The 24,237-nt window shown below is 42.9% G+C and overlaps 1 protein-coding gene across 23 annotated transcripts in view; it reads left to right on the top strand.

Annotated features, from left to right (window-relative positions):
* The window catches only part of EPB41L3 (erythrocyte membrane protein band 4.1 like 3), a 132,058-nt gene that overhangs the window by 34,741 nt on the left and 73,080 nt on the right, over window positions 1-24,237 (top strand). For 21 of the 23 annotated variants that reach the window (XM_084619942.1, XM_084619944.1, XM_084619930.1 and 18 more), the window contains 2 exons: window positions 7,337-7,545; window positions 16,138-16,335. In XM_084619942.1, coding sequence (XP_084476068.1) covers window positions 7,348-7,545; window positions 16,138-16,335 — 396 coding nt within the window. In that variant the 5' untranslated portion in view covers window positions 7,337-7,347. Of the gene's footprint in view, window positions 1-7,314; window positions 7,546-16,137; window positions 16,336-24,237 lie in introns of all 23 variants that reach the window. The other 2 variants (XM_084619945.1, XM_084619947.1) reach the window with 1 other exon arrangement.

Here is a 24,237-nt window from a genome sequence, read left to right as displayed (position 1 = left end):
CCTCTGGTCTTCGGCTCCTGCCTGGGTGACTCTACCCCTTCGTGAAATCACTAATGCCCTGTAGCAGACCCCCTCTTCCCTGGCCCCTGTTAGGATATAGGTTTCAGAGTAGCAGCCGTGTTAGTCTGTATTCGCAAAAAGAACAGGAGTACTTGTGGCACCTTAGAGACTAACAAATTTATTTGAGCATAAGCTTTCGTGAGCTACAGCTCACTTCATCGCCAGGGGGGACTTGCCAGCACAGGGACTGTCACGTGGTAGAACAGCGCCAGCCTGTGCCCTGCAAGGGGATCCACATGTGCTGGGTGGTGCCCGTGCCCTGCACCCTCCCCCACCCAGCTCTGCCACCCCATGGCTGGGGGGGGGGAATGAATCCGATGAAGTGAGCTGTAGCTCACGAAAGCTTATGCTCCAATAAATTTGTTAATCTCTAAGGTGCCACAAGTACTCCTTTTCTTTTTGCTGTTAGGATATAGATATTCAGGCCTGTCTGTAAAGGCCTATACTCTAAGAATGTAGGTATATGTTTATCATTTAGCTAGTAATAGAGGTATACAAGAAAGAATCTGTGTAAGGGCCTTCTCTCACTGTGACAGTCTGAGGCCCTGTTCTTAGGCCAATGCCTTTGGCTAAGCAGCAGAGGCAGCCATAAGCTGGGAAGCGTATGGTCACAGCCTCACATTCCAAACTAGTCAATATGGGGCTGTTAGGAAGGTGATCCGATCTATCACCTCCAGAGAAAAGGAAGAGCCTAGAAGATGTAAAAGGAAATTTAGGTTGATAGTTTTCTGTCTGGTAAGAACTCACTTATCAATAGACACCGCTGGGAAACCCTTATGTCTTTATAGATGTAGCTGTGAAATCCTCACTTCTGTATTGTTCGTCATTATAGTTCCCACTTTGCTATTGTTTATTTGCATGGTCTCTGTCTGGTTCTGTGATTGTTTCTGTCTGCTGTATAATTAATTTTGCTGGGTGTAAACTAATTAAGATGGTGGGATATAATTGGTTACAATATGTTAGGATTCGTTAGTTAAATTTCAAGTAGAATGATTGGTTAAGGTATAGCTAAGAATATTATTAAAAAATTAGAGGCAAACAGGAAGTAAGTTAGGATTCAAAAATAAGGAAAAAGGAACTTGGATTTAAGCTTGCTGGAAGTTCACCCCAATAAACATCAAATTGTTTGCACCTTCGGACTTCTGGTATTGTTGCTCTCTGTTCATGCAAGAAGGACCAGGGAAGAGGGAGAGTGAAGGAATAAGCTCTCGCGTCCAGCCCTCTTAGAGATAGGGGCTGTTAAAGTATTTTATGCGAACAAAGGGACATGGGTACTTATACTCTCACCCTGCCCCCAACTCCCTTGTGGTCAAGGCGGTTAACCGCAAGGAGAGGCAAGGACAACTGGGGCCACCCCCAAAAATAAAATCTTGAAGAGCCTGGATCTCTTTGGATGTAAGATTTATTCGTCTTCCAGCCTTCAGCTGAGAGCAGGCAACCACCAAGCCCTCCTTGGCCGATATGACTATGTGGCAAGCCATGGCCAAGTTCGAAGGGTCGCTCCCCGAGGCTTCCAAGAAGGAGTTCTGAGAGATCCTTGATGAGGTCATGACCGCGGCCAGGGCGGCCCTCCAGGCGGCGTCAGATGCCGCTGATGCTGCTGGTGCACCATGGCTTCTGCTATCTCCATGCGGCGAGCCTCCTAGTTGCTTCTCTCTGGGTGGTCCTCTGAGGCCCAGCAGTCAATGCAGGACTTGCCCTTCGATGGCCGAGCCCTATTTGCGGAGCAAACGGACAGCAAGTTGCATGGTTTCTGGGACTCCCGCACCAACCTGAAAACCCTGGGTCTCTATGTCCCAGCTCCAGTGCATAAGCGGTTCAAACCGCAGCAGCCTCAGGGCCGGGGGAGCCAGCCTCAGCAGGACCAGCCCCCCAAATGAGCCAAGGGCTACAAGCGCCATCTGAGCCACCTGGCTCCACCCCCTGTCCAGTTGGGCTCGACCCATACCAAGCAAAGGGCCAAATGGTCGTTTGAGAGTGCGCCCGAGTGTGACCTACCAGATTATTCCCCGGATCCATCTGTCCCAGAGTTCTCCAACCGCCTTTCCCTTTTCCTCCTTGCTTGGACCACTATAACCTCGGACCATTGGGTCCTCAGCACAGTGGGGCAGGGTTATATCCTCCAGTTCCTTTATACCCCACCCCCCATTCCCACCCGCCTTCCCTGTACCTCTTCAGGGACCCCTCTCACGCGACTCTCCTCGCACAGGAAGTAAGAGGGTTGCTACAGCTGGGTGCGGTCAAAGAAGTTCCTTTCGAGTACAGGAACAAGGGGTTCTATTCCTGGTACTTTTTAATCCCAAAGGCCAAGGGCAATCTATGGCCCATCCTGGACCTGCGAGATCTCAACAAGTACCTAAAGAAGGTAAAGTTCTGCATGGTTTCCCTGGCTTCTATTATCTCCTCCCTGGATCCGGGAGACCGGTATGCTGCCCTCGACTTGAAGGACGCACACTTCCACATCGTGATTTTTCAAGGACTCAGATGCTTCCTCCGGTTTACGGTGCGGCCCCACCACTACCAGTTTGTGGTCCTCACATTCGGCCTGGCGACAGCACCGAGAATGTTTACCAAGTGCATTATGGTGGTAGCAGCTTATCTCAGGCGCCAGGTTATCCAGTTCTACCCGTATCACTCGCTTTGATGAACAGAGTATTTTGAAGTTTTGTGGCCTGCATGTATAGGGTGAAAAAAGATCTATGTTTTATAACTGGAAGGCAGGGTCTGAGACTCTTAATGACCGTGTGAATAAGGAAGGTATAATAGGATTTTTTCAGTCAGGAGAAGGAGTGTGGTAGGGTGGACATTACCTCACAGTAGAATGATAAACAGGGGACAGAGTAGTTTCTGAACTAGTACTCTTGGGGGAATTCTGCGCCACTGTGCAGGTGCAGAATTTATGTCCCCCACAGATTTCTTTGCTTCCCTTCAGAAAAATAACTTTCTCACTGGGAAGCAAGGGGAAGCCACAAGAGCAGTCATGCAACCCTCCCCAGCAGTACGTTTTGGGTGCCCAGGGCAGCCGGCAAAGAGGTAAATCCCTGTGGTGCAGGGGGCAGGACTACGGAAGACCCGGCTCCCTACCCTGCGCTGGGCTCAGCTGCTAGTCCTGGCTGGGCTGGGAAGGACAGGACTTCCTCTTCCCCTGCACGGCATCTGGGGCTGGGTCAGACCCACCCCTATATTTCTCCCACAGGTGCAGGAAGCTCTGCAAACTTCCCCTTCCTCGCTTCCTGCACCCATTGCTCCTCAGCTGCAGGGGGAGGGATCCCTGTACAGGGAGCTGCTCCCCCATCCGCCCAAACTCCGTGCATCCAGAACCCCTCATGCCCTCCTGCCAATCCTCACTTCCCCACACTCAGAACCCCCCTCAATGAGCCCCACTCCCCCTGCACTGGACCACCCCAACAAGCCACCCACACCCAGATCCCCACCCCACTGAGCCCCACTCAGCCGCACCTGGATCCCCACCCCACTGAGCCACATTCCCCCAGTATCTGGACCCCCACAACGATCCCCTGACACCCAGACCCTCCTGCTGAGCCCCAACAAACTTCATTTGGACCCCCTGCAGTGTCCCATTATCACTCCACCCAGAACCCCCCCCCCGTGCATCCAGACCCCCCTTCACACAGATCCCCCACTGAGCCACCCTCACCCAGATTGTCCCACACAGAATCCTCTCAACCCACACCTGGATCCCCCCCACACTAAGCCCCTTTGTACTTGAATACTGCCTTGCTGATCCTGCCTGCCCATTCCTGGTGCACCTGGCATGGAGGGGGGTGTTTCTGGGGCAGGCCCAGTCCTTGCGCTGTGTCAGGGTTGGGTGCAGCCTCACCACTGAGTCCATGTCTGGGGTGAGGGGAGCTGCGCAGTGATCTCCCACCTCTATGCAGAGAGTGGCCTGTGCTCCCCAATGCCGTGCTGGAGCCTCCACATTTATTTGGCAAATAAAATTTGCAGAATTTTTAATTTTTTGGCACAGAATTTATTTGTTGGTGCAGAATGCCCTCAGGAGTATGAACAGTATATGGAGAATGCGGTGATAGGCTGTTTTGTCTTAATCATAACAAGTAATTGGAGAGGGGGAGGGTAGAGTCTCTGGTCTGCACATGGAAGGTAAGAGATAAGTTGTTGGTGTCTTTACCTAACACTGATTAGATAAACTGGAGGATAGTTATAGGCCATATGTGATGTGGGGAATGGTTTGCAAGATTGAAGCCCATATTGAATATGTGTGCATATGCAGGCTAACGTGGAGAGGTATATGAGGATTTCTTGTCTATAGGTTAAGGCTGAAGAGGCATACAGACAGAATTATGCTTATTTTTAGCGTATGCATTTCATTTGTGTATATTTAGTTAAAATATTTTTACCTGTGAGTGTACATTAATATATATTACCTTCCCTTTATTGTTCATCTTGATACTTTCAAATGCTTAGACTTTTGGTTTTTAAATGTAATATTGCTTGGTATATACAGTATTTTTTAACTTCAGTGTGAAGTAGTCCTTTTTAATTAAAGTGAACAGTCTTTGCTACATTCTTTAAAACAGTAAACTGTATATAATTCAATAAGCATATTGACTTCAACTGGAGTAGCCTTTGCCTATTCAATGGCAATAGCATTTTTATTAAGGGTGAGAATTTAATTTTTGGAATCTTTGGGTTCAGAATTTTTAGGCAAAATTGTATTAGATACCCAACTATGAATCTATGTATTGAATCATGTCACACAATTTGTATCAAATGGTGACTTGTTTATTTAAAAATTGACTTGACTTTACTTCTGATTAACCATTTCATCAAGTGTGCTTTTAAACAATTCATGTTTAGGAGGAGGAACATGACCCCAGGCTTGTACTAAATACGGGAAAATTTCAGATCACTTCAAATGCAGTGTCTCTTTGTCTTAAATATATTAATTACTGCCTCAGATTTGTTTCCCCAGTACTACGACTTAATGAGTTCAGATCACAGAGTCATGTTTTTGGCACCAAAACCTATTGATTAGCTAGAAGGGAGTAGTAAAGTGAAGATAAGAAGTTATTTCAGCCAATTGCATTATGTTTGACAATCCACAGGTGTGGTTTATGTGTACATTCCTCTTGCTATGTACAAACAAAAGTGAAATAATTTAAATTATATCTTTGCTGCTTTTTAACATTCCTATTCTATTTCTTCTAAAAAAAAAATAAAAAAGAAAGTTTCCGTGTTTGTCGTGAAGGTCACAGAAGTCACGGAATCCATGACTTTCTGTGACCTCCGTGACTTCTGCAGTAGCCCGTGCAGATAGCCCAGGAGCCACCTGAGGAGTTTGGGCAGCCCCCCAGCAGCAGGAGTTTGGGTGTGGGGAGGCTGGGGGTTGGGGTGTGGGACGGTGCTTACCGAGGGGGAGGCTCCCCAGAAGGGCAACAGGAACTCCCCTCCCTCAGCTCCTTGCTCCATGTGCTGTCTCCACCTGCAGGCACCACCCCCACAGCTCCCATTGGCCACGGTTCCCAGCCGGTGGGAACTGCAGAACCAGGGCTTGGGACAAAAGCCATTCAAAAATTGCGCACACAGAGCTACGCATGTACAAACAGAGCCCCTTTGAAAATTTGGTCTTCAGTGTATAGAAGATGTCGACCAACAGACAAATACTTATCAAATTATATTTTCAAATACCTTACAAAACATTTTCATTTAAACAATGGAACCTTAGTAAATGATCTGGAAAAAAAAATAAAGCTGTTAAAATGGAAAAAACAAACAGAGATAACCAAACTTATTGTACTAGCAATCATCATTAGTTTAATCTAGGTATTGATAGTGGACTCGTATACCAAATTAATATGCAGCTTTATGTTCTGTGGAATTACTTGTAATTGGAAAGTAACTATGGTTACCAGGTTAAAGAAAATTATGACTTGATGATGAACAGAAATAGATTGCAAGAGCCTGATTTTTTTTAAAAAATAGCTTAAAATCAAGATATAGATCTATAAGACAGTAATGGCTAAGAAGGTGCAAATATTGAGGATAATGTTAGATTTATTCATTGTGCCACTTGTGCTAATGTAGAATCTGTTCTTTCAAATCCTTGTTAGATGTAGAATGGTTGTGACGGTGTTTAACTGGGTTTGGCTCCTCTATGATATGAGGCTCTTTTAATGGGAAATATTTTCTTGCTAATATTTCATATTGATTTATTATTGAATCAAAATAAGCTCGAACACAAACTTCATACTGAGGCCCCTTGTTGTTTCCATTTAAAAAAAAAAACCGCACAAAGTTTAGAGGTCTTCGGATAAAATAACAAAGTTTTGGGTTTTTTTTAATATTCAGGCATATTGAGGGGAATGATGAAAGTATGATTGAATCATATCCATGTGGGGCTGAATAAAATATAGGGCCAAATTCTGCTTACTCATTCAATTAAAGCCTCATTGAAGGCAGTGGGACTGCGGGGAGCGCGCTTAAAAAGTTCATACTGATTTTAGAGAGATTGTGGGTTTCAGAGAGATTCCTTTGACTTAAAATGTGAAATAGTGCTAGAATCAATAATAGCTCTGGAACCAGAATGAATTTTTATGTGCATCCACTGAACCTGAAAAGTATAACCCTCTACCCTCTAGTTCAGGTCACTGAGCAGAATTTGGCTCATAGAAACACCTTCATTAACAGCTAACCATGTCTCACAGCTACAAAGGGGTTAATTGTCATGCAATATCTCTCTATATCAGTTAAATATTAACACTAAAGATACTGGGTAAAATTTTCAAAAGTGCCAAAGTCCCATTTTCAAAAGTGACTTGGGAACTAAGGCCCAGTATCCCATTGACTTTAAGTGATACTAAGGAGCTCTTAAATGCTTAGGAAAATCAATGGGACTTAGTCTCCTGTGTCATTTACATGCTTTAGAAAATTGTACTAATTGGCTTTCACACACTCTATCCATTTATTATATCTGATTATTATTGTGTTAATGTACTTTTGCTACAATATGTTCGTTAAGTGGCAACAGAGTGAAACTTAATGGACGCGTAAACCTCCTTAAAATTCATAAATGTAATTAGTCTAGTCCTCTGCATCAAGAGATGCTTTTCCAAGAAACCAGACAGAGTGGGCCACAAATGAATATGATCCACTGTACACTACATTTTCAGGGCCAGGAACAATGAGACAAAAACTTAGCGATTGTCTTTCTCCATTTTCAAATATAATTGAAAAAGAGAAAATAGCAACAGCTGCAAGAATAACACTGAGTAGGTCTGGCCATCTTGTTTTACAGCATAATCAACCATGACTACAGAATCGGGATCAGACTCTGAATCCAAGGATCAAGACCAAGACCAGCAAGAAGCCCCTGCTCAGCAAGGGGCAGCTGGGGCACAACCTCAAGACCAGCAGCAGCAGCGGCAGCTCAGTGAGGAACATCAGAACGCGATAGACCAGTTCTCTGCCGTGGCAGCGCACAGCACACCTGTGAAAAAAGAGCAGGCAAGTGAACTATTTCTAGGTTTGGTGAACATGGTTGATCAATTGCCATCTTATTAACTAACGGCTAGGAGGAACCTGTGGTTTTGTCAAAACAATTTTTTTCCCCTGAATTAAAGAGTTTCATTCGTCATTTTATTCGCAACTTTTGCGATATTGATTGACTGGTCCTGCGGGCTTAAAAATATTTTAGTTCACAGTCAAGCAATTATCTTTTGGAATTAATGTCAGATCTCCTACCTGATGCACTTAATGTCAGAGTCCAATGTTATCCTTAAAGGGAGGAGAAAACCCTTCAGTCTTTCACGGCATCAGAGCACACTAATATTTTTTTTAGAAACTGAAAGAATTTATAGGGTTTATTTTCATACTGACATCTGCTGAAAACTGATGCTTGTCTGATGTGTGACCCATGTAAAAACTCTAAGGTCTTTTAAACCACTATAGTTTTAAAACAACTGCACTGTAATTACTTTTAAGTGGTGCTGTTTTAGCTATGAGAAGTTATTAAATGGTTATTCTTTTTTGTTCATCTATACATTTATTGTAGTTGTAAAAAATTTATCACGTCAAAACTTTATCTCACCCTTTTTAGTCAGTAGGTCAGGAGTGCCAACAATTAGCTTTAGCAGATAAGAGACCCTCCATTAGCTTCTGGTGTCTGGCAAACACAGCTCTAAGTGTCCTAGGGTTAATGACCCTTGTCTAATCTCATTCATCTTTGAAGTATAGAATAGAAATCAGTTTAAACCTTTTAATACTCCTGTATTAAACCTTTTAACAAGTTCAGGGCATTGCCTTTGAAGTGAGGACATGTTATTTTTTAACTGGACAAACTATTTATAAGTTTTGAGAACATATATTTAAAGCATTCCTAGTGACCTATGACTGCTCCTGTGCAGGTTGTGGATTTGAAGATATCTCATTTGGTTTTTAAATGTGTTCCCACAGTGTTACATCCAAATTTACTTTGAGAGCAGAACTGTAGGCACAAGTAATTTCTGGTGCAAATGATAGCATTTTGATGTCTGCCTGGTTGGCCTGGTGTATTTGCATAGTTGAACACCCAAATTCTGTCATTTGTGCTAGCAAATGATTGTGGTGCAAAATTTGATTATATGGTTATAAATCTGTTGCTTTATGTCAGAGTTACTACACACATTCACTATTCGCTTTTCATTTTCTCCTTCAAACTTATGCACCAGTTTTTGCCATCTTGGTCTCAACTTCCCCTATGAGACTGGAGGGATCACATGTTTTCACAAATTACTTAATTCTCTAGTTTCACAGTAGCAGCTGTGTTAGTCTGTATCTGCAAAAAGAAAAGGGGTACTTGTGGTACCTTAGAGACTAATAAATAAATAAACAAACAAATTTGTTAGTCTCTAAGAGCCTTGAGCTACCCAGAGAATTAAAAGGAGTACTTGTGGCACCTTAAAGAGCTGGATTTCTCAGTAGATTGGTAAAGGAGTATGGAACCTTTTGCTTCTAGGTCATCAGTTTGACTTCAGAAGTCATGACTGTGAGATGGCTGTATAACCTATTTGAAATAATGCTTGTAGAGTGTTTCCTAGTGAACAAGTCACAGAAAATACCATTAAAATTGTCATGAATCAGCACTATTGTTAGCTGTTTCAGCAAAGAAGGCAAAAACTGATTGGGCAATGGGCTTTATTTTCTTCTCATCGCCTACCCACAGTTCCTCTGTCTCAGAAGTGAGAGAGACAGTCAGAGAGGAAGTTTGTACTGTCATTATTATCAGTTCTGTGAAAGAATCCCTGGGACAGGATGAATTTCATTGCCCAGTTACAATGGCTTTCCTTACTGTCATTCCAACCACAAGAAAAGTTTTGCTTTGTTTCTTTTTTTTTTTAAAGGAAGGAAAGTACTGTGTATTTTGTACATTGATGCCAAGCCCCTTGCTGAAATCTACTCCAAAAATGAACATTCTTTCTATCCAATACAATAATTTAATCCTCCCATCTTTTTGCCTTACCCCAATGTGATGTAGTGAGAAGAAAGTCCACATGCAGGGCTCTAAACGCTAATCATCTACCTAAATCTAAGACATGCAGATTTTCGGCAAATTTACTAGTATTTCATGCCTGATGCAGAGGCTGGACAGCATCAAAGACCACTGTTGCTAGATTCTGTAACTCTGAAGTGTCTGTCAAAAGGGATTCCAGTTTCAGAGGGGTTGAAAGCGTGTTGCATCAGAGCAACATCTATTCATGGATGGAAAAGTCACAGGCCTAGTGTGTCAAGTAATATACGCCTCGGCCTTGACAAAGGCTGAGGCGTGTGTGTACACACACACACACACACACACACACCCTCTACCTTTCTTGGTTTTTTTTAGAGAACTGAAACGTGAACTGGCACTCCTCTCTAGATGCAGTTTTCTGCATGAAAGATTTCCATTATGTAGTGTTTCTAAACATACACAGGTGCAATCAGTTGCAGTAAAATTTGTGTTCCTTATTTACTGGGGTTGATGCTGAATTATGAGTTAGTTGTAAAAAAGTAGGGGTGGAACAGAAGAAATTATTCTGGTTTTACTTGGCCGGTTATCAAGGGCTTTTCTCAGTCATAACAAGAAATAACTAATCTCTGCTGAAATTCATTAAAAAATGTTAAGCTTTTTTTATATCACAGTCATAACAGTGATAATATGGAGGTGTCAGCATACTCATATAACTGTGCTAAAGGAGCTGCAGTAATATACAAGAGTTACACACCTTTCAGGTACCCTGATTTGATTTACATAAGACAAATTGTTAGGCCCTTTATAGTTAATGAACTGTGAAGTGGAAAGCCAAGCAAGCTGTTCTTTGTATTTGCTTAAAGCTGAGATGGTCATACTGTTTTTAAACTTGTATTAAACCCCAAATCCCAGTGTTCTACCATTCTGGTTTTTGACACTTACCCTCCATTATTTTTGAGGGAAGATAATTCTCTAATCCTCTAGACTACTGTGTAAATCTCAACCTGTGTGTCTTGAATGTTTTTTGCCATTTTTGCCCAACTCAAGCTAAAAAGATAACCTCCTCAAACTGCACATCCCAAATAGCCTAGTGGAGTCCCCTGACTTGTACCAAGCCCTGACTCACTTCCTGTCCTCACAATGTTCTTACCACTAGATGCGGTCCTTTGAATTATCCATTTCTTGTCCAGTTTGTGAATACTGGCCCAAATCTATCACTTTAGGGGCTCCACCAACCCAGCTATGACAATTGTCCCACTCTGATGACCTCTATAGTTAATCCAGTTTTCCATCACACACCTCCATAAATCCAGGCATCTTGAAACTTACCAATAAATGGACCAGTTTGGGGAATTTTCCATCAGAATGATTTTTCAATGGACAATGTAGTTTCCACAAAAATCAACATTTTCTGTGGGAATATCTTGATTTTGCTAATATATTTTTGATTTTTTTTTCATCAGGAAAAATGAAATGAAATTTCATTTTGGTTGGTTCAACCCAAATTGGAATACTTCATTTCTCAAACTGCCTTGACATTTTTAATTTAGAATCCGTTCAATAAAACATTAAATTGCATTTCCTTATCAGTGCATTGCTTTATGGGAGTTGTAGTTCAGGCCCTTTCTGTCCCATAATGCAATGTAGATTGCCCTCTGACCAAGCTATGTGTGATGCATAATGGGAGTTGCATGACTGTGGGTGCATCGTGGGAGATGTAGTCCAACCAGGTCCCCAGGGAAAGTGAGGTCTTCCTGTTTCTGAACTGCAGCTCCCATAAAGTAATGTGCCACAATGGGAAAATGCAGTTTTATGCTGAAATGACACAAAACATGTTGGGTAATTTCAACAAACCAAACTAGAACAGATTTTGAGAATGTTGAAAAGCTTTTAGTGTTTACATTTCTGAATCAAAATTTTTTTCAGAATGTTCATTCTACAAACATTTTTGCAACTTCAACTTTTGGTCCCAATTTGGGATTGAAAACAAATGTTGGAATTTCTCACGGTATGAAAATTCCAAATCCCTTGCGGCTCCACCAGTACAGCATTCCTCCCATGCACCAGAGAAGGAGAGAAAGTCAGCCCAATCTTCCAAGGAAGGGAAATATTTTTTCAGTCTCAAGTAGGTTGCTCAGCTCTACCTGGTGCAGGCAGCAGAGACTTCAACCAAAAGAGGTCCCTGTAAAGCAGCACCAACAAAATATTGAGCTAACTCAAGCAGAATCACACCAGTATCTTGACTGAGGGACAGAAAAAACTTCATAGTTGGCCTCCTCTGTTGCTATAAACGGTTCACAGCCATGTAGCTGGGCCCTTTAATATACCCAATCCAGTATACCACTTAAGGCCAAAAAGTCATGTGATGATGTGATGACTGGCCCTTCACTGTATGCCATTTAGAAGGAGCTTGGGCATGGAGAAGAGGCAGAAGCAGCTCCTACAGGCTCCTTGAGATGGCAGGGCTCAGGGGAAGACAGAGCAGGGTGGCCTGGCGAAAGAAGAGGAAGCCTCTGTTCTTTGAATAAAATCTGTTTAGCTTTGAGTTAAGCAAGTATGAAAGATATACTTGAAAAAGTGTCCAAAGTATTTTTGCTGTCTCATTTTAAAAGGGATTTATTTAAAAACTTGTAGCTTGATGTGTACATTGTTTTTAATAAGGAAATTAGAACTGATTTTGAAGCATGTGGTGCACACTGTACTTTGTGTGCCGTAATGAAAAAAGCACTTCAGACGTTCCATAAGCACGGCAATTGCATGTTCAAATGACCACGGCAATGTGAATATTCACGTTTTTATTTGAATTGCCTGCTTATGAGGGCCCCTTCAGCTGAATGATACTGTAACTCAAATCTTCCAAACCAACTGCAGTTCATGATCTCTCTCCCACACTTTCTTCATCTCCTGGTTCTCACAAAAATGTGACTCTCCCTCTGACTCCTCGTTTATTACTCTGTGTGCTGTCATATATCAGTATCCCAGGGCTGTGGGTCTTCTCTTTGATGCTTCGCTTTTCCCTGACCGCTCTCCCAGTCTTCCACTATTATTTTTAATCTTCTGTGTTGATGACCCTCTCACTGCAGAGAATAGCACTGAACTCCTGTTGACTTCACAGCAACTGGAAAAAATTTTTACTACTTCTTCACACATGTTTTGGAATTTCCAAACTTTGTTCCCTTCTGAACTAATCTATTTAGTAAATCCACCAAGTTCTTGGAGGGTGAAAGACTTCTTGAACAGACCCCATTTGTACCAGACTAATATCCAGAGGATTTCTGGAATTTGACACTGTTCTCTCTCAGCTTCTAAAGCCAACAAGCTGAAATGAAACCAATGAAAATGAAATGGGGATATATCAAACTAAATACCAGATACCCGCCCACCCCTGAAAGATTCAGAAGTAAAACAGTTGAGTACAAAACCCCTTATTTATTCACTGACTCTGAATCCCAAAACTGGCAGTAAATTGCTTGAACAACGCCCAAATTATATGATCAGAAGACAGCCCTGCTGCTGTTCAGCTGTTCTGTCTGTATCACTGATGCTGTAACTGCAAAAATTATGTTCCAACAACAGCCCAGAAGCAACTTCTGCTCTATTAGATGTTGATGGCATGGCAGGCCGTGGCATTGAAATTCTCCAAAAATACAGGATAAATTGGCCATGAGAAGAATGTGGCTGGGAGAGAATGCACCTATGCATGCAAAATTAAAAATAACCTAGTGAATGCAGTTGCTTCTCAGTGGTTGCTTTTGCCCTAGGTAACGGCACCAACAGAATGTCAAGTTTCTTTAAGAGGAGGAGGCTTAATTCACTTTGAAATCATCTCAATGCATGGACATGTCATCACGGTTTTGGGGCCCTCTCTAATAGTTCCTGGCATGTTTTTGTGCTCTGTGCAAATTATAGAAAATCCTTTGTGTTTCTAACCTTGGACAAATTTCATTTAGTTTCATGTGGGACTACTTGATTAGTCCAACAAAAAAATACCAGTGCCACCTCTTGTATGCATATGTAGAGAAATTAATGTCTGTTGTAGGTTGCAGTGAAACAAATCAACAATGCATAAGGAGGCGGTCTGGGAGTTCTTTCTGACTGAAGATGCCTCTTACTCTTAAAACAGCAATCTCTTCTGCTTTTGTTATCATTGATCTTTCCTTTTGAGCAACTTACCTGCCTTCTTAAGGGACGTTCATTCCCTTCCCCTCCAAAGCTTTCCTTCATCTACACACCATGGGCACTGTCAAGGTTCCTTCCCCACTCTGAACTCTAGGGTACAGATGTGGGGACCTGCATGAAAACCTCTTAAGCTTACTTTTACCAGCTTAGGTTAAAACTTCCCCAAGGTACAAATTAATTTTACCCTTTGCCCTTGGATTTCCACTGCCACCACCAAACTTTATCTGGGTTTATTGGGAAATGTAGTTTGGACACGTCTTTCCCCCCAAAATCCTCCCAACCCTTGCACCCCACTTCCTGGGGAAGGTTTGGTAAAAATCCTCACCAATTTGCATAGGTGACCATAGGCCCAAACCCTTGGATCTTAGAACAATGCAAAAGCATTCAGTTTTCTTACAAGGAGACCTTTAATAGAAGTAAAGGAATCACCTCTGTAAAATCAGGATGGTAGATATCTTACAGGGTAATTAGATTCAAAACATAGAGAATCCCTCTAGGCAAAACCTTAAGTTACAAAAAAGATACACAGACAGAAATAGTTATTCTATTCAGCACAATTCTTTTCTCAGCCATTTAAAGAAATCATAATCTAACACATACCTAGCTAGATTACTTACTAAAAGTTCTAAGACTCCATTCCTGTTCTGTCCCCGGCAAAAGCAGCATACAGACAGACACAGACCTTTTGTTTTTCTCCCTCCTCCCAGCTTTTGAAAGTATCTTGTCTCCTCATTGGTCATTTTGGTCAGGTGCCAGCGAGGTTACCTTTAGCTTCTTAACCCTTTACAGGTGAGAGGATTTTTCCTCTGGCCAGGAGGGATTTTAAAGGGGTTTACCCTTCCCTTTATATTTATGACCGGAACTATGAACATTAATTGTTCTATGAGGCCCTAATCCCCTGGCATACTAAATGCTGTCAACCCCCATTAGCTTTAGGGGGAGTTGAGGTTCTTTGCCCTACGTGGCTGAAAGAGAAAGCGCTCAACTAATACGTGGCTGAGCTAAAACAGGAGACCCAGCTGAGAAAGCAGGGATTGTTTTCCCATTGTCATCCCTCACCACCCCCAAGCATGTTTTATTGCTGTTAAGAGGATGTGCTGGATTTTGAAAGAGGCTTCTCTATTCCTTTTTATATCTTTCTAGGCTGACTCTCCTTCTTGCATTCTGCTCCAAGATGAGGGCCAGACTGTGACCCTTACTGTGCTCCCACACAGGGGAGCAAGAGGCATAAGGCACTGCCTTACTTCCATGGGGAAACCAGTCTCTGCATATGGGAGAGGTGTGAATCAGCAGATAGGGACGTGGTAACGTAGTAACCAGCCAGTGTATTTAAACGGGCACAGGAGGGGAAATAATGTGAGACAGATATAGGGCTGTTCCCTGTTAGTTCCTGCCTGGAGGAAGGGGGGAACCCAGGACCAGATTATGACTGTCATCGCAATCTGGTTCCTCGCCTGCTCCTGGGACAGCACTGCTATGCTCTGCCCCTTGCCCTGGGGCTGTAGCAAAACCACAACTGAGCACTATATTTGCAGGTTTAGATCACTTGGCATGTATCTGTCTCCCCTTCACACAGAATAAAGAAGGAAAACTAATGTTCGGGAGACCTTTTTCAGGTGATTCCTCAGAGAAAGATCCCTGCATTTAGGTGGAATATTGTGGTGATGCAGTGTGTGTTGTACAGTCTTGTGCACTACCAGTGTGATGCAGGACTGTTTTGGTCTGAAAGCAGATTAAAGCTTTTGGACAGATTTGATCCAGTCTCATGAAGGCTTGTTGCGCTGAAGGAAAACAGACTCAGAGGATTAAATTGTGATGAATTTCAGTGCTACTGGCTGCTGATTATATTGAATTTGTTCAGAGCCAAATCAGATGTATGTATTCATGGTACTGAGATGACTAAAAGATTAATATTTTATACTTTAGCTTAGGTATGATGATGCTTTTGTTGTCAAAACTTTGTCTGGAGGCTAGCTGGGGCACAACTGGTTATAGAGGTAACCATTATTGGAATGGAGCTACAACTGGTGTAATGCTTTTTACTATTAAAGGTGGATATCTGAAGGTTAGAGTGGCTTTGACAATCTCTTCCAGGGGAAAGGACCACAGTCAATATTACATCATAACAGCTTTATCGATGTCTCAAATGCTGACCCAGGGGTAAGCCAAAAATAACACTACTGCAGTGGGTTTTTGTCTTTCAAAGTGGCAGTTACAGGAAGTCACACGGTTGTTTTATTGACTAAAGCAGGCTTTCCCAAACAATAAAGATGAAGTTCTTGTTTTTACGCTGCGGCTGGGTAACTGTTAGTAGTGAATAGTCTCTCCATACGATGAAAGCCAGTTGTGCATTTTGATTCTGAATGGCTGCATTGTACAGCCACTATTTTAATCTGAAATTGAAACTTAATCTTCCGATTTGCTCTTCACAGGTCACTGACAGAGAACGGGAGTTTGCTGCTGCTGCTGCAAAACAGCTGGAATACCAGCAGTTTGAAGACGACAAGCTCTCTCAAAAATCATCATCTAGCAAACTCTCCAGATCTCCTCTAAAGATTGTTAAAAAGCCTAAAAACATGCAGTGCAAAGTGATGCTCCTGGATGGCTCTGAATATGGATGTGATGTGGAGGTAAATTGTTATTTCCTCTATTTTGCTTTATCTGTTCTTACCTGTATATCCTAATTAATTCTGTTTTGGAGAAAAATTCTTCTACTAAAAAAAGGAGTAGACTTGTGGGGCAAGATTTTCAGAAATGAGAGCCTAAATCTAGACTCCCAAACCCATATTTTGGCATCTAAATAAATGGTCTGGTTTTTCACAAGTGCCAAATCCCAATGTCTTCTCTAGGTGATTGAGGACTGAACTCAGATTTAATCCACAGAGCTGGTAGATGAGCGCTCTGGGGAAGGAGCATGGGATTCTAGATGCATGTGACTGTCTGTGACACTCAGCCTGGACCACTGACAGTGAAACTCATTAAAGAAAGGGAGCCTCTCATCTCCAAGGGGCCTTTCCCTGGTTCTGTAGTTACCCACATAGCACCTGATTGAGTTAGTGCTCTATAAACAGAGTGTAGCCACCACAGCTCGAATGTCAGGAAGAGGCTGATGGCGCCAAGTATGTACTTGTCCAAGACACTAGCATTACTCACGAAAGCTCATGCTCAAATAAATTGGTTAGTCTCTAAGGTGCCACAAGTACTCCTTTTCTTTTAGCATTACAGTCTACACCTGTCTTGTGCTCAGGGTGACTAGCCTCTCCCGCCATTCATGGTGCCATTGCTGCATTCTATTTTTAGCACACTAGCTTGATCAGAGCTAGTCCGGGTATGTCTCCTTGAGCTGGAATTTACACTGGCTGCTCAATGTGTAGACTTACCCTGACTCCCAGCAGTAGAGAGCCCCTGGCAGCTTTATAGCAACCCAGGTTCCTTGCACACTCTCTTCAGGCAGGCTGCCCTTTTATGTGCCATGTCAGTTCTCCCATTGCAACCCGTAGGCCTCACGCAGGAGCCATTTGCTCCCGCTACCCAGCATGAATCCTTTTGGTAACTGAGGAGGGTGTGGTAGGGGAGAGAAGCCACCAGGTACAGAAGAGGAAGGGGGAAATGATACAGTAAAAGTGTGGGAGAAGGTGAAGCAGGGAAAGGGAAGAGTAGGGATAGAATAAAAATGGAAAGCATAACCTGTAAAGTATGAAAAAAAGAAAAAGTTTGATGGGGGGGGGGAGAGAAGGCTGGGGAAAAACGGCACCAAAGAGAAAATGTGGGAGTGGAGAGAAGAAGGTGAGATGTGGCAACCACACCAGGGGGGGACATGAGGGGCCCTAAACAGTGAAGCAGTTGTTACTCCATCACAGATTTGGGGGCTATAATCTAAAAAGGTTGGGAGCCACCACTCTAAAGGTAGAAGGTTGCTGCTGCAGGTGGGGCCAAATTCTGAAGTTCTTACACAGTTTTCACTCAGTCTCGACTATTGATTTTGATGAGGAGCATTGCTTGAGCAAGGACTTCAGAATTTTGTTAAAATTTGGAGCAAAGGTATGTTTTGTAATGCTAAGAGCTTAGCTATAAACAGCAGGTGTGATTTATTACATATAGCAACTTGAAAAATATGCTGTCAAGTGCATTTTAGTTTTATTGGCGGAGTACTCTACAGTTTCTTTCTAGACTAGCAATAGGTAGCTGGCGTGATACGCTGCTGGTACATTACCACTAATCTCAGATTGTTGCTTTACTTTTTTACTATTTTTGACTTTTTATTTTTGACTCGTTTTTATATCTGACAGCAAACGTGTGGGTTTCCACACATAGGTACTTGTTTTAATGGGAAGAGTTGAACTTACTGCAGTCTTACACTGAGGTGGAAAATCAAAGTCACTATGTGGAGTGCAATCAAGCAAATTTCACTAGACAGATGGAAATATTATGAGTAAGACAAGTTTTGAGGCCATAAGATGCAGTAGAAAGAAATTATTAAGTTACTACTTTATTTGCAAAAATCAGAGTCTAAGAATAATGTTTTCTTCTAGGAATTTCTTCTAGGAATTTGCACTCTGTCTCCAAATATGTACTGAATGTAAGTTGAAGTGTCAAAATGCTAGCATATAGATGTCATTGTCTTTTCTCCTGTCTTATTTCTCTCCTATAAGTCTGTCTGATTAAAAAATATCCAATATAAATTGCACTATGATTTATCAGCTCAGATAACTAAAATATCCTTTTATTCATAATCACTATAGTCCAGAAATTATCCAACTTAAGTGGATAGCACTTTAGCCATTACATATGCAAGGATATGCAACTGCATTCACCAAAGCAGCTGTCAGTACAGGTACTGGAAAGGCAAAATTAAACATATTTGAGAGGACCAAAGTTCTGCTGGTTTGCAGATTTGTACATGTGAATTTGTGCATGTGGCAGACGACAATATTGGCATTGCAGTTCTGTATCAGGCCTTCCTCCCAATATATTAAACTATCAGCATGTTTGTGTGTTAAGCTTGTGCTTTCTCAAGCCAACTGCATGCTACTGTGCAGCACCCTAAAATGCATGGTAGATCCCAGGGAAGTCTAATTTCTCTGCGCAAAAGGTTCCGCTGCTGGCACAACTGATCTGGCAAGAGAAGGATGACATCATGCCAAGAGGAATGATACCTCTTTAACTCTGTACATGGACCTCTCGAGAAGGGTTAGTTGGCCAGGGAGACTGAAGAAAGAAAAAGAAGAGAACTCCATGCCTCAAATAGAAGTAGAGGGAAAAGTTTCTGTGCAGCAGCTCTGGCTAGCAGTAGAGTTATGTGACTGATCCAAAGAGACTATCGCATAAGGGATACCTCACCTGTCACATCTCCAAAAAGCCCTGTCAACATTTTAAGGACAGCCCCAAAGACACAACTTATGTTCCTGGGCAGAGTTATGCTAGTTCCATCTTGGTAAGCTGGACAGTAAGAGATCAAGGGGAAAGGCCTAAAAAGTCATGCATGGATGTGATGTGAACTCTGTAAAAAAACAGATGCTCTTTCAGAAAAAATATACTCAAAGATTAAATGCTGAAGCTCCTTGGGCTTCTGTCCACTTAATTCCCTCTTACAAGAGGTGTAGTGTTCATTTTTAATTTTTAAGGCAGTGAGTCCACATGAAATGTGGCAAACCATCAGCTGTTGACTGAAGCATCACCACGTAGTAATAACCCTATCAGTGCTATTGGACTGAATGCATCATGTCCCATCCCAAAAGGGGCCAAGAGGAAGCAAAATCTCAGAAAGTTAGAATCCCAGTCCTGAGTTACAATCACAGCTTTGCCAGTCGCTCCTTGTGTGGCTCTCTGCAAGTCACTAACCCTTTAGATCTGCATTCCACACTCTGTAAAACAAGGATAATATTTCCCTGCTTGACTGTGAGGACTGAGAGGATCAATTAGTTGGTTTGTAGAGTGCTTTACAGATGACAAGCACCTTATGGAATGCTAAATATTAATATTTAAAGGAGTTGCTCTCAAGTAGAACACAACCTACAGTATATCAATTATGTACTCATCAGGATAATAAGCTGACAGTTAAAATTGCACATACTCATGGAGTCAGTCACATCAGAAACAGGTTTTACTAATACATTATCTCCTTGCCATTCTCTGCATAATCAGTCACACCCTCTTTTTCCATCATTACTGCTTAGGAGTCTTCACCTCCTACTAACTTAACTTTCTGTCTCTCTCATGCTTCCAGTACTTTGTATGACACCAGGATACTCTTTTGATTGTGCTCCAATGCATATTTGCAGAGAACTCACCGTGAGTGTAACAGTGGGCAGACCCAAAGTTCCTGTAAGGTGGCTTGTATTCACAGAGAAAAAATTCTAAGACTCGGCTGAAAACTTCCTCTTTTGGTCCTCCAGCCTCCCTGTCTGTTGTGGGTTTTTTTTCCTGGCCAGGGATATGTTTTTCATGGCATGAAGACATTCCAAACCAGAAACAGACAAAGATAGGTCACAAAACCTCCTTTTTGTTCTGCAAAAAACAGTAGGTTCAATGCCACAAACTCCACTGAACTTTTACATTATGAATCTACTGAGGGTAGCAGTTGTCTTATGTCTAAGGATGCCTTTCTTTTGAGGTCACAGAGACTGTGTAACTGTAGATGGGGAGGGGCATGTATTTTGACACACACCCCCAGCCCGAAAGAAACAAAAATATAAACCCTGGCAGAAAACTCGGGGGGGGGGGCACGTGACCAATGTGCTCCCTCCCAGGTGTCACCTCTGGATGGTCAAATAAGTTTGTAGTCACTTCCCAGGAACTACTACTAGAAGAGCAGAAGTCTTTATTCATACATTATTCCTATATGTACAATACTGTTGTCACTGAAAACACAAAGTGATAAAAATAAAAAATTAGGAGCTGCTGTATATTTCCGGGATAGGAGTTCCATGCCAAAAAAAAAGTCTTGGAATTTCAATTTTTTCTAGAGTCCCTGTCTCACCAATAAACAGACTTCCTCTCAGATCGTCTGAGGTGTCTGTTCCTGGTGAGAGTTCCATCTTATATTCTGGTGCAGCTATTGTCAACCAGGTTAATATCCTCATCTAATAGTTCAGAAAATACATCTCCTGCCACAAAATAAACTGTGCAGTAAAGAATTAGTCTGTGGAAGACTTAAAAAAAGTGGGGGAAAGGAAATAAATCCCTTCCAAAAAACACAACAGCCACTGACTTGGAATACACTACAAGGAAGAGAGCAGCTGAAGGAAAATAGGACAAAGGTTGCTTAGAGCATTGCAGCAGAAGTCATAGGAAGCATGCAATCTGATACAACAGTGAACTTGAGCAGCCATATGTAAAGTATGTGGTATGTAGCACATCTAGCAGCACTACAGAGGTGGAATACCAGGCCCAAACATGGTGCAAAAGTGACAAACTCTTGGGAGAAGGAATAATCTCACAAATGCCTGAAGGAGGAAAAGATGATTGACACCTAGAATGGACTCAGGGTAGCTCATGAATTGCTGTGCTTTCTAGGAAGATTAGACAGATGAGTGGAATGAAGCAGAAAAGGAACAGGTTCATGGTTCAAATTGTGAAGGATTAAAGTACTTGCCAGTTATGAAAATCATGAAGTTGTCATATTTAGAGGCTGAGTTGGAAGGATAAGACAGAAAAGACTCCCATTCAGTATTGTTAGATACACAATTCAAGGACTTGCTCTGTGGAAAAGTGAAACCTGAGCTAATCTAGTTGAATAAGAGAGACAGACAAATTTTAACCTCTAATGGGGAGATTATAGATGAACAAAATTGTAATTATTTTTGTTTGTCAGACAGTGCTGCTTAGAAAGATTACTACGTCAGCTAGGTAGCCTGTTATACTAAGCATCCTAAGGAGAGAGAATCTATTTTTTAGCATCTCTAATGTAAAATCACAGCCCAAGAGGAAAGGAATCCATCTAGTTCTGTACAGTTTAAGAGCTTGATTTATGAATAAGCAGTACTCAAAGTACAATTATTTTAGACTTTTATATTCCCTGGGTTTTGAATGTGAAAGATTTGTTTTGATAAAATGTATTATTATGGAAATTTCCTCAATAAATTAGCTCAATTTAGAAATTATTTCTGCATTTCTGAGTGTAAAACTGATATCTAGATATATATTTTTCTGCATGCAGCTGCAGTATTCTAGACAAATTTGAATGTTCATGTGCACAAGCTTACAGCAGGTTGTAATGATGCGGGACTCTCCCCTGCGGCGCCTCCTGCTGGCTGTCTGGGAATTAGCTCGTTTTCCAGGTCCGGAGCGCCCTCTGCAGGCCAGTGTCGTCGCCGCCACTGGCCCCCTCATGTCCCTTCCGGACCCCAGTGCCCCTTTGTCTGGGGGTTCTGCTCCAGCACTATCTCCTCAGTCTCTGGGTCTCCCCTCCCTGGGGAACCCTTAACCCCCTAATCCCACCTTGCCTCAGTGCCTACTGCCAGTCATCATTTCGCCTCTGCTCACTGGGGCCAACTGCAGCCTGTAATGGCCATTCATCATGGGGAGGGGAGGGGGGGTAGGACCTGCTGCCTCTGCCTAGCCCCAGGATGCCGCTTTGCAGCCCCAGCACCTGGTTTAGGCCCTGCAGCCTGGGGGGTTGTCAAGCTGGAGCTCCCCAGCCCTTCTTACCTTTCCCCCAGCGCTGCCCTACCTCAGGTCCCTGCTCAGCTCCCTGGGCCGGGGGCCTGAGCAGCCTCCCCACCCAGTTTCCCGGGACCCAGGCTCCCCCCAGCTGTCTGCGCTGTTCTCCCAAGCCCGGCTCCGGCTAGGGGGGTGGCTCGGAGCTGCAGCCCAGCCACGATAAGAGCTGGGCAGGCCCTCCACCTGCCCTGGGTGGGGGGCCCAAGTAGCACCTAGCCTGTGTCCCTGCCCCCCAGCCTCCTCCCCAGTGTCCCTGCCCTCTGCCCAGGACAAGTAGAGGGACCCAGGCTCCCCACAGCTGCCAGCACTTCTCTCCCCAATCCGGCTCTGACTGGGGAGAGGCGGCTCGGAGCCACAGCCTGGCCACTATAAGAGCCAGGCGGGCAGCTGTGCGGAGCCACAGTGGACCCTCCACCTGCCCTGGGCATGAGGCCCAAGCAGCCCCTGGCCCAGGGCAGGTGGAGGATCTGTGCTGTGGTTCCTCACAGCTACCCGCCCAACTCTTACTGCCGGAGCCTTGCACAGATACAAAATTTGTATCCGCATCCACGCTGCTGTCCGCAAAAATGGTCCACAGATATTAAGTGGATACCCGTGGATTTGCAGAGCTCTACAGACAGGGTTTCAGGAAAGGAAAACAAAAGTTTCCATGGTAACTATTTCTGTGGTCTCTATAACATTAAATAAAACAAGTTGGGTTATTGCCATATTATTTTGATATTCCATAGAAAAGTTAGATAACTGATATTTCAAAGAGCACCGTTAGTTTTGTCCCTCACTTTTCCCCAGGACTGAATCTTTCTTTCATCCAGTTCTTTCAGTCAACTTGATGTTCCTGGGTAATAATGGGAATAACATGTCGACTCCATTTATTTATTAAAAATGTTCTATGAGAAAATAATGAAAACCCCACATCTTAACACCAGAGGTTTCCCCGGTTCCCCAGGCAATATCATATGTTCATGCTTAATTTGAAATGAAATAAGAGTTTTTATGTTCAGACATTTGTGTCTGGCCAGTTACATGATTTATTAGATACCTAGCGTTTCTCAAAATAGTATCCTAAAATGAAAGGGGTAGACTGGAATAAACAGATTATTTGTTCCACCAGTGCATGGTGGAATTCCTATTTGGGAGGCATACTTTTAAGCTAGATAAATAGTGCCTCACATATCACAGAGGCATATTATATCTCCTTCCCTTTTGAGAGAAAGTTCTTTAAGTGGGAGTATGTAGATCCTTTCCAGGAAGAACTAGACAAGGTCAAAATGGCATCTAGTCCTAAAGGACAATCACAGGAGAGATTTCAAATGTATACAATATGCAGTCTCACTTTTTTCTTTACCACCATTGCAAGCAATTAAGAGGCATAGAAAATAAAATTTGGTAATTTACTTTAGTGGCACCTGTATTTATTTTTCTGCATTTTCCACACCCAGCTTGTAATACTACTTTTGCATAGAAGATCCCTTAGAGATTATTTTCTTTGCTTGACAAATGGGTGTAGTGCTTCCCTTACCTCCCAAGGAGTTCATGAAGCTACAGATCCATTGGTGATTGAGATGCTCAGATACTACAGTGATGAGAGCCATACAAGTAGACAGATGCATTGGCCCTCTTTAGGGAAGGAGAATATGGTGCCTGCATACAGGAGCTCAGGAGACACTGTCTCTCTGAGGCAGAATGGCTCTGTATCACCTCCAAAGCAGGCTGTGCCTAAGTGGCATGATCTATTCTTTCGCTATAGAATCATAGAATATCAGGGTTGGAAGGGACCTCAGGAGGTCATCTAGTCCAACCCCCTGCTCAGAGCAGGACCAATCCCCAACTAAATCATCCCAGCCAGGGCTTTGTCAAGCCTGACCTTAAAA

The sequence above is a fragment of the Lepidochelys olivacea genome, assembly GCF_965140295.1.
Source record: "Lepidochelys olivacea isolate rLepOli2 genome assembly, chromosome: 2".
Lineage (NCBI taxonomy): Eukaryota > Metazoa > Chordata > Testudines > Cheloniidae > Lepidochelys > Lepidochelys olivacea.
The sequence above is the reverse complement of the archived record's forward strand: the minus strand, read 5'-3'. Positions and strand labels throughout refer to the sequence as shown.